Here is a 10998-nt window from a genome sequence, read left to right on the forward strand (position 1 = left end):
TTTAGGTATTAGGTTGGCGTTAGGCATGGTTTTGTTGAGTTTACGTTAAGGAATACCTGGTGGTGACCATTCCGTGGTCGGCAGTCGGATTTAACCCGGGCGAGTGTGTTTTGGGACGAGTGTTCTTGATTTGTGCTGTGTATGTATGAGCTTCAACCTGTATGACATGAAATTGACTTTCATTCTTGTATAGCTCTGTTCAGTTGACCCTGCAATGCAACTTGTTATGCAGTGGTTCTCAACCAGCGGTCCGGGGACCACTAGTGGTCCTTGAGGGGTTCCAGGTGGTCCCCAGCTAATTGATGGAGAGTTGGTAATCAAATGGACTCTTCACTCTCAGGAGTTACATGTTTGATAAACTGCATTACTTAATTTACAAGAAGTCTACACAATTCGAGAATGTAGAAGAATTGTTATTATGGACAAAATAGTATCCAAAGATAACAAAGTAATCTTGGGATTCTAAATTCTAAATGTAGCTCAAATGCAGAATAAAGGATGGACCTTGATATAAAAAGGGTTGAAAACCACCGTGTGAGTCAAAATAACTACTGTATATTTACAGTATATAGGCCTAGTCTCTGTTGAGGAGCAGCCTGGAATGCAGCACACAGCAGACACGTGCAGCAGCTGCCTGTGGATCACAGTGCAGACGTGTTGTTCCCTCCATCGGGCTGGAATGTGCCTGATGCCCCCTGGTGCTCATGCCCAGAAGAGCTGCTGGCCTGGCCAGGGCTGGCACAACCTAACATAACTACTGCATAAGCTGTGCCCTGGGCTCCATGCTGTTGGTACAAAGCAATGACATCTGAGATCACTATGGACTCCCGAGAGAACATTGTATTTTGTAAACAACAAAAAACTGTCAGTCATCCAAACATTCCATTGTGTATCTTTAAAGGCTCATTCCCACTGGGCCAGATAAACAGATACTAATTATCTGTCTCCATTCAAGTGGATGGTAAGATACAGATACAAAATATCTGTGACAGATATTTTTTATCTGTATCTTACCATCCATTTAAAAGGAGACAGACATTTTTTATCCGTTTATCTGGTCCAGTGGGAATGGGCCATAATCATGCATTTTTTAGGAGACTGTTATGTTAATAGTTGATTTGATTTCTCTTTTTTGGGGGAGGGGGAATGAGCAGATTCTTTTTGGCTTTGTTTCAGCCCCACAGGCTGAAAAGATAATTGTACAACATCAGGATGTAGATAGGCCCTTTCTGATAGACAGCGATGCTATCTATATATCTACTGTATATCAATTTTTATCTCTGTAAATCATTTAAATATATATATACTGTGCAGGAGTAGAAGTGACCTGTGAAAATATAGAAATCATTTGAGCGAGACATCCGCCTTGCGTAACTGTTCTCTCCTCCTCACCGTCCCAAGACGACAATGTAGATTTAAAAGGGAGTCGACGGCTATATAGACTGATAGCAATGACGTCCAAGCCTCTTTTATAAATAAACTACCAAATAATTCAAACATACGTACAAGCTACAGGGAACGCTCCGGGGGCTGTAGTTAATTGATTTTAAGTGTCTGAGGGAGAGAGATTTAGGCACGTTAAGTAAAGAAAGAGAGAGAGAGAGTGCCAACATCATTCGGTAGAAAAAAATCATTTATTATTCATCACTATAAAACATTCAGACTCGGTTTTCAAAAAGGTTGTGCAACATGAACATATTATGGTCAGAAGAATCGTTCAAAGTGCCTTAGCTGTCACAGCATGTGCAAAAAATAGAATATCTCTGAGACGTCTACAAGAGAACTCAGTCTTTTTTTCTTTTCTTTTTTTTTAAGAGGCATTCAAGTAAATCAAAGAATTGGCCTTTGGATCAACAGATTGATATTACAACAATGTGATAGTCCAGTGGGTCTCACAAAAAAAATGTGGGTCCAGGGGGTCCCTCTCAGGATTCCCATCCCCTACGGACCCTTACACAAGTCTGTAACTCTGAGACGGTACGAGCGGAACCAAATGGACCCACATTGGGTCCATTTGGTTCCGCTTGTGCAGTCTCAGAGTCCTTGAAATGAAACAAAGTTTGAGATCCAATGTGATAGTCCATCTATAGGTTCCATTTCAGCTTCCATATTTAGAAACCCATGGTTGTTTTCTTATTGTCTTTTATTTTTTAAAGTGCAGACGCCTGGTTTCGTTTCAAGTCCCAACCTCTCTCTCTCTCGGAGTGCAATCCCATGCAGACTTTAGAGGATTCCCCCAAGGATCTGCTTCCGATCCTGGAGATCCGGCAGACGTTAGTTACAATTGTCAGAGTACGATGAGGCACGAGTTTGCACGAGACGGTACATTCAGTCTCTGTTGCAATAGATAGATAGCACGGCCATTCCATTGGGTGGGTGGCTGGCTACCGGCCAGAAGGACAGCACAGTACATTCTGATTGCCTTCAGATATGCAGTTGGGATTCCATCGCTTCAGAGATAGATAGATGTGCGATTTGAGAGTGTGTGTGTGTGTGTGTGTGTGTGTGCGTGTGCATTACTAAACTTGTGTGAGGGCCAAATGTCCCCACAAGTATAGTAGAATTTGAGAAAAAGACAATTGGGTTTAGAGTTAGGCTTAGGATTTGGCATTTCGAGGTTAGGTTTAGGTGTTGGGGGTTTGGCCTGATTTATGCATGGTTGCATCACCGATCACCAAAAATAGCAGAGCTTTAGGATTGTCTATTTCCCGCTTCAGGGTGATGTGTGTGTGTGTGTGTGTGTGTGTGTGTGTGTGTGTGTGTGTGTGTGTGTGTGTGTGTGTGTGTGTGTGTGTGTGTGTGTGTGTGTGTGTGTGTGTGTGTGTGTGTGTGTGTGTGTGTGTGTGTGTGTGTGTGTGTGTGTGTGTGTGTGTGTGTGTGTGTGCGCGTGCACGCGCATTGTGGCTCCATTTGGCAGTCTTTGTAGCTCGGCGTGTAATCCTGGCATAATTCAAGGATGATATGTCTGGCGTTGGGGGGGGGGGGGTTTGGGAGGGGTGGTGGGAGCTTGGTGGAGTTGGCAGTCAGTCAGTCTCTAATAAACACATCCACAGGATGGTGTAATTAATGTACGTCGATGATGAGCATCGGTGCGGTCAGCGCGGCGCGGGTCAGACGCCTACAGTAATCCTACACATCCACGGGATGGTGAATCATGTTCATGTTGCGCTGGAGGCAGCGGTGCGGGCAGCACGCCTGCAGCAGCACCTTGCGGATGTCCTTGTTCCTCAGGCTGTAGAGCAGCGGGTTGAGCAGGGAGCTGCCCGCGGCGGGCAGCAGCGTGGCGTAGGTGTAGAGCGGCGGGCTGGACGCGTCGCCCAGCAGCCCCCACAGCGAGAAGGGCATCCAGCAGCCCACGAACACGCTGAGCACCACCACCAGCCGCGAGAAGCCCCGGCCGGGCCCGTGTCCGCCGCTCTGCTTGGCGCCGTACGCTGACGACGACGACTGCTTGGCGGGGAGGAAGTGCCTCTGGGTGGCGATGGCGTGGGCGTGGCGGCGGGCCACGCGGCAGATGCCGGCGTAGAGCTGTAAGGTGACCAGGACGACCACCAGGAAGCCTCCGCACAGCAGCGACAGGTAGGTCCGGGTCAGGGGCCGCGCCACGGAGCAGGACGAGGGCTCGCGGAGGCAGTGCCAGCCCAGGGCCGGCCCGGCGCCGATGACTCCCGCCGCCAGCCAGGTGAGAGCCAGGAGTAGGGCTGCACGATGCCGCGACTGGCTGGAGCCGTAGGTGAGGGCGTGGCTCAGCGAGAGGTACCTGTGGTGATAATGTATTCATTAGTATATCAGTGTGTAACCATGGTAACCAGTAGCATATACTATAGTAGTGCGTTCCCGTTTGTAGTGTGAGTAAAGCTAACGGAACAGTACTCAGTTGGTGTGGAAGTCAATGCATTACTTGCGCCAGCAGAGCGCCCAAGTAGGGTGATGAGGGCTGTCTGTGTGTATGTGGGTATATATGTGGCCAACGCTGCTCCCTCATTGGCTAAAGGCCAGCCAATGAGGGTTCACATTCTCTGTGAACCAACCAGCTAGTGCGACCTGATACATATCAGGTCACATACCCACAGACAGCTATCATCACCCTACTTGCGCGCTCTTCTGGTCGCACTTTTCGTTTTCTTCGGAAAGTGACACGAATTACCAGCCATATTTGGCTATGAGTGCACGAGGTACAAGTTGGCACCTTGACAGTGCAGTCTAGTTCTTTAAACTTTAGAACTTTATGAAACACGACAGTACCTGTCCAGGGCAACGCCCATTAGGCTGCAGATGGAGGCGACAAGCGACGTCACCAGCAGGCCCGAGGTCACCAGCTCGGACCAGTCGCTGGGCTCCACGCAGAACAGGAAGAGGAAGTGCAGGAGCAGCGCCACGCCGGCCAGGAGGTCGGCGGCGCCCAGGCTGGCGAGCAGCAGGAAGACGGGCGCGCGCAGCGCGGGCGTGGCCAGGATGGTGGTGACCACCACGGCGTTCTCGGCCACGATGAGCGTCCCCGAGGCGCACAGGAGCACGCCCCACAGGCTGAGGGGCGGGACCTCGTAGGACGAGGGCGACGGAGGTGACGATGCTGCGTGGTCCGGCTGCTCCACGAAGAGGACGCTGGGGGCGGAGCCCGAGGACTCCTCCCACTCCAGGTCTGAGATGTTCAGGATCATCTTTGTGACGCACCTGTGACGCAAAAAGACAAAACGCTGCCGTTAGTTTCTGTGCATTTTTGATGTATTAATGTTGATGTTTTGATGTATAACCATTCATGTCCTGTCCTTGCTTATTGTAAATCGCTCTGGATTAAGAACATCTGCTAAATGCCGAATTGTAAATTGTTAGTTCTAAATTACGCAAGTTATTTGATTTCTTCTATCCAATAAGCATCCCTTCCTTTGTTTCCTCCTCTCTGTTGAGATTCTACAAGCCAGACATTTAAAGCGTATAGGGGGTCCAGGGACCCTCAGCGTTCCTTGAAGAGGGGGTTCCAAATGGACACTAATGACAGTGTATATGAAACCTTGGAATAAAAAAAAGAAGAAAAGAAAAAAAAACAAAAAAACACTGAGAACACTTGACCTATAAAGCATTTTTATTGCTGTATAGCCTTCCTTTTCTGCTTACATTAGTGGATTGCAAGAATTATAATAATGTTGTTTGTTTTCATTATAATGGCTCCAGTACACCCTGTCTGTCTGCCTTCATATCACCATGACCCCCCCCCCCCCACCCCCCCGCGTCTCTCTGCTTCTTCGTACCAGTCGTGTGTTCTCTAGTCTAACCATGCGATGCTGATGCACAACCAAACTATTCAATGAATGAATGGAGATTCCACACAGAGTCGTCATAATAATAAATAACACACTGATTCTCATTTTTTTCTATTAAGTGAAACGTGGCTGACTGGCAGTTGTTTGTAGCCTATAATAACCATGTTAACGGTTTCGCGGTTCAATCAATCAATCACTGGAAAAATGCATTATGTATTCCATGCCTGGTGGGGTGGGGTGGGTAGGGTATACCCCGTCCCTGCGTACCCGTGCGGAGCGAGGAGAGAGGACACACATGCACATGCACTGTTGTATAATAATTGCAGGTCCGCTGCACCAGAGGATGTCCCAAAGGTGCACGCACAGGGAGAGAGAGAGGATGAATGAATGAATGAATGGGAGAGATGGAATCTGCACATGCAGCTTACCTTATATGCAATAAATAATCGCCGATTTCCTTTGTGCCTCAGCCCCAGTCAGTCTCAAAGACTCCTTTTCCAAATATAAAATCAGCACAAAACTGCCCGATATCATCCGAGCCAATTAAGCGATGATGGAGACGCAGGCGATGCCTATTAAGGCTATTTATTCATACGTCTTCTTTGAATAATAAGGTATATATAAAAAAATTAAATCCTTGATAAATAATCTTCGTAGCCTGATGCTGATGCTGTCCCCATTCAAGAGAAGTAGGCTGGTACCAGAGCTTTATGTGTGGCTGCTGGTTGTGGTCCAGGTTGTACCATGATCATCTCGTGTCCTCTCCTCTCCTCTTGAAGGTTCTCAGGGTTGCAGAATGAATCTCTGGAGCGCTGACACATAGAAGAGTCTGAGCGTGACGTCAGTGACTCCGAGGAGGGGCTCGACCAATGAGGATGTCGCTCCACATGATGGCGAGCGCTCTGGTGTGGGCGGGGCCAGGCTGGAGTAATTTCATTCAGAAAAATGCGGCATCTTGTATCCGCTCCGCCCACTGCGGCTACTTTCCTGGTGCCTCACTTCTTGTAAATAATGGCCACCCCCCGATGTGTCCTTTTTTCTTGTACATGCACGCCGCGTGCGTGCACACGCCTAGACACATGCTGGCCTCGTGGTACCTGTTACTTTTTACAGTAAAGGCCAGTGGTTATGAAACGTTTTCATGTCAATGAGACGATGAATGACCAAATTGAATATGTAGGCCTATTTGGATGTGGCCCACTGACAAAATATGTTGTGCCCCGCCACAATTTTTTCTAGATCTAGCAAAAAATATGCAGATCAACAAGCTCGTGCACAACAGATTGCGATGCAAGTGCAACGTTGCACTTGCATCGCAATCTGTTGTGAGCTTGTAGATTGTCTTTTTTTTTTTAAATATCCTAAAATATGGGTTAAACAGATTTGATGCTAAACTAATCTTTTTGCTGGGACCCCCTCCTTGAACTACGTCAAGGACCCCATTTAAAAGTTGTGTAGGCTAGAGAAAGCGTGGGGTCACGGAGCTCTCCTTGGTGCTGAAGTGAACAATAAGCCAGCAGCATCATCAACAACACCGTGACTCAGAGAGAGGACCGCTGTGTGCTGCATATATGACACATCTGACAAGCACTAATTGACCTGCACATGTTTCACACTTTAAGAGAACAAACAACCACACACGCACAGGAGGGAATAAACACGTTTATTATCACCATAGGTAGGCCTCTGAGCAAAGGCCATTTGACAGTTTGTCATCGGGTTTCTTTTATAGACCCAGGCGGGGACATAATGTGTCATTATAATAGAATTGACTGTTTTAAGCGTTTAGCTGACGTTCTTATCCAGAGCTACTTATAAACAAGGTATAAACCACAAGAATAGAATGCAGGCGGAACTGTAGTTAAGGCAAGATAAAAAATAGAAGTCTGCACACTGACTGTTACTTAGTTTGCAAATAAACTGCACAGTCAAGGCAAGATTAACTTTTCGACACATGGAACAGTAGTACCAACCAGGAAACCATTCTACTATTATGCCAACAAAAGGTGGAACGTCCTATACCACCAGCCATCAAAAGGTTTGACTCCCTAGGCCTACTTTGATTTCATTGATTGAAGACATTATCAGAAGTTTGTATAGGAAAACTCTACTGCTCCTAGAGTCAATGATCTCTTCCTCTATGACTTGATGAATTGAATAGGCTACACATGCAGGACCACAATGGTAACAAGCCCTTGGGGCTTTTTGTGTTATCCTTTTAGAATTCAATCAATCAGTTAACCAGGAGGATCATTTGTCATTTGAAAGAAGGGTGGTGATGACTGTGGTGAGTTATTTACATCATTATATAGGGTTACTTTATACAGGCCTACCTATATGTTGCATTCGATGCTATAGGCCTGGTTGATTGATTGAATACTTTATTCGCAGTTTGATAGGAAAAGCACAGGACAGTACAGTTCAGGTACAATGTCTACTAATAGGAGTTAAACATAATAAAGCACTATGGCTTTACATTGGGGTCCTTACTTAGGCCTATTTGTTCTCAAATATAGTGTGTAGGCTGTGCAGCCTACTCAATTCATTGTATGATCCATTATGTAATAGCCTATTGCACGTATGTTAAAGCCCAAATAATATAGTGCAGTGATGTATTGCACTTATGTAAGCCCAAATCCTGAATGCCCATACATGCCCTAAATTCTTTTATAGCAGTCACAAACAGCAGCAGGTAACAAAGGAAAAAAAAGGGTCCTTGAAATCTCGAGTGTCTCTGACTCAGATTGTGTCCTTTATTCACAGATGCTAGGTGAGAAGAGGAACAGAATCACACCAACCATCGACAGTATGGTCTTCCCCCTGTCATAGCGTGGGTGAGTGCGTGGGTGCTGCAAGATGCTGTGTGTGGTGGTCTTCCACAGATTCTTTCTATCTACGTGGCCAGAATCGATGCGCATACCATGGGATGATGGCTGGGGGATCTCATCCTGCTAATGCCATATAAGGACACACCGCTTCCGGTGCTCCCCGAGAAGGGGGAGAAAAAAAGGACTCGAGCTGAATAATTAGTTATTACGTCATTGAACGTTTAGGTCCTATAGTCCGAGAGGTCGCTCCTGTTAGTTGTCAGGGCAACAGCTTAGGCCAATATAGGCCTATATTGTTTGCATTTTAGGGGTACATCAAGGCTACGTTAGTTAAAATAGGCCTACATGTGAAACTGAAAGGATGTTAAACTATATGGAAGGCAAAACGTTAGATATTTGCAGTGGTGCAAGTTGACAAATCCATGCAGTTGCCCATGGGAACCAATTATCCAATCAAAATGAAGGTCCTCCCAGGCGATAGACTCTATCATCTTGTAGGCTAAATGCAGAAATCTCATATCTCCATAATTATGTAAACCTTTTTTCTCTTTCTTCCCCGAATCCCCGTAGTAGGCCAAGATTATTTTTCTAGTATAGGCCTACTACAGTTTCATACAATAATAGCAAAACAATTGCCGAATGTGAGCTTGCAGATCTGCTATTTTAGCCATTTTTGAAAATTGTTTAAAATGAAAGTAGTTTAGTGGTGTGGTGTGTCTGTGGTGTTTTATTTTGACCATGCAGTCTTATGCAGAGGTTACATTTAATTTAGGCTAATTTAGGCCTATAGCATATGTAGACAGATGCCACGGTTAATGTGTTGACCTAGGCTAGCACCCTATAGTTTTAGCCTAAATGTGCATATTTGTTGTTGCTGTTGATATTATAATGTTTAGACTGGTGATAGGTGGGTTTACCTATGATCCTAGAGATTAGGCTACTTACTGAGGCACAATGTCTATGCATGATTTGATGTAGTCTTATTACCTTGTGTTCACCTTTCTTACTGTAAATCACTCTGGAGTAAAATAATAAATGTCTAAATTGTAATTGTAAATTGTAATCCATTTAGAACACTCGTTCTTTTTTCACCCCATTTTCTGAAACAGTTTTTGGAGAAGACAGCGACCACCTGGCTGGTCCTGCATCCTTGTTGTCGACAGAGGGCGCTGTTGCTGCAGGAGCGATAGAGAGAGAGGAGGTTGGTGCAGTCAGTCTGCCACACTCTGAAGGCCTGTATGCTTTACCTTACACGTCCTTTCACATCTTATTCTTTGTGCGAGAAGAGAAGAGCAGAGAACCCCTCCAAAAACCACACCCTCCTTATGCAACCGTTTCCTGGATGTGTGACCAGACAATGTAACCTTATAGGCTTTGGAGATGGCAAGATGAGAAATAAATATGTGGGTGCATGCTTGGGCAGCACTTCTATGTCTGTGAGTTGAAGTAGTGGTGATAATAATTGTAGGAGCTGAATGTCAATTGTTTTGACTTATGGATTATTGCTACATTATGCTGCCCTACAACGTCAAAGTGGAGTCTACGTTTTTGGACACATATTGACCTTACCGTTAAATCATCCTTCATTATTTTGGGGGATAAACATTTACCTCATGATTCATGTACACAACATACAATTAGTGCAATGTCACTATATATGTCACAATGTCACTATATATCAATAACTCATTTGGCTGGGCTACTGAAACAGTTTAAAGCTAGCTTGTTTAGCATTTTAATTCTTACAGTAGTTATTGCATATTGGCTTTGTAGGGCAATATACTGTAGTGTAGGCTATTGGGGGAAATGAGTGATAATAGTTATGTGGCAAAGGTGTGTCTCTCTTTCTGGATGTCCTTTTTCTTTATTTACACTTTGAGGTTTTGATATCCATCCATCCATCTTCAACCGCTTATCCGGAGTCGGGTCGCATGGGCAATAGTTTCAGCAGAGAGCTCCAGAGCAACATTAGCCACTTCCTTCTGGGGGATCCCAGGCCAGCGTGGAGATGTAATCCCCCGTCTGGTCCTTGGTCTACCACGGAGTCTCCTCCCAGTGGGACGTATGGCAAGGACCTCTCTAGGGAGACGTTCGGGAGGCATCCGTACTAGATGCCTGAACCACCTAAGCTGGCTCCTTTTCAAGTGAAGGAGCAGTGGCTCTACGTAGTCTCTCTCTCGGGTAACTGAACTTCTCACCCTATCTGGGAGATGCCATGCCAGCCTAGCCTGGCAGTGCCAGCCTTTCACACACTGCCAGGGGGTGGTGTTGTGCAGTCTGGAACCCCAGGCTAATGCCAGCCACCCGTCTCAGAAAACCTTCGGTCATGACCCACCGGTCCGTGGTCAAATACCTATCAATTTGGAGGTCCTTGACATGAAAATGTTTGAGGGCCACTGCTGAAGACCAAGGCCTCATTAATGATAATCAACATTATGAACGTTTACACAATATATTATCACACCATTATCAAAAGGATAATGGCTTGTTTCATTGCGGTCCTTTTTCATGTATGTGTCGGACATGTAGTGGGTGATGATACATGACGTGTGTTGATGTATGTCCAAGATTGGTGCAAGACAGTAGCGTTGTTGTGGGAGAAAGTGTGGCTGTGCCTTCCACTCTTGGGGGAGAGGGGGGGGGGGGGTCAGTCTCTCTGACTGGAAAAGACGTGCATCATTCATCACACGACCGCAGCAGTGTCAGTGCAGCTCCAGTAATTGCATGGGCCATGCATCATGGATTCGCATGGTGTGCGCATGCATGCGTGCGTGCATGTATACTATGCACAGGTGCTGTACATACAGAACTGTTTGGACTTCATGACCCTTTTGTATGGCGTGCGTGCAAGGTGTACGTGATGTCACTGACTGTGTGTGTGTGTGTGTGTCTGTGTGTGGGTGACGCGT

The 10998-nt window shown here is 46.0% G+C and overlaps 1 protein-coding gene across 1 annotated transcript; it reads right to left on the bottom strand.

Moving 5' to 3' along the window:
* Positions 1-3129: 3129 nt before the first annotated feature.
* Positions 3130-4661, bottom strand: gpr3 (G protein-coupled receptor 3; the record flags this gene model as incomplete). The annotated part of the gene is made up of 2 exons (XM_080735504.1): positions 3130-3760; positions 4246-4661. The coding sequence occupies 2 exons, from the start codon at positions 4659-4661 to the stop codon at positions 3130-3132; spliced, it is 1047 nt and encodes a 348-aa protein (XP_080591630.1).
* Positions 4662-10998: the final 6337 nt, after the last annotated feature.

The sequence above is a fragment of the Nannobrachium achirus genome (genome assembly GCF_963921795.1).
Source record: "Nannobrachium achirus genome assembly, chromosome: 10".
Classification (NCBI taxonomy): domain Eukaryota; kingdom Metazoa; phylum Chordata; class Actinopteri; order Myctophiformes; family Myctophidae; genus Nannobrachium; species Nannobrachium achirus.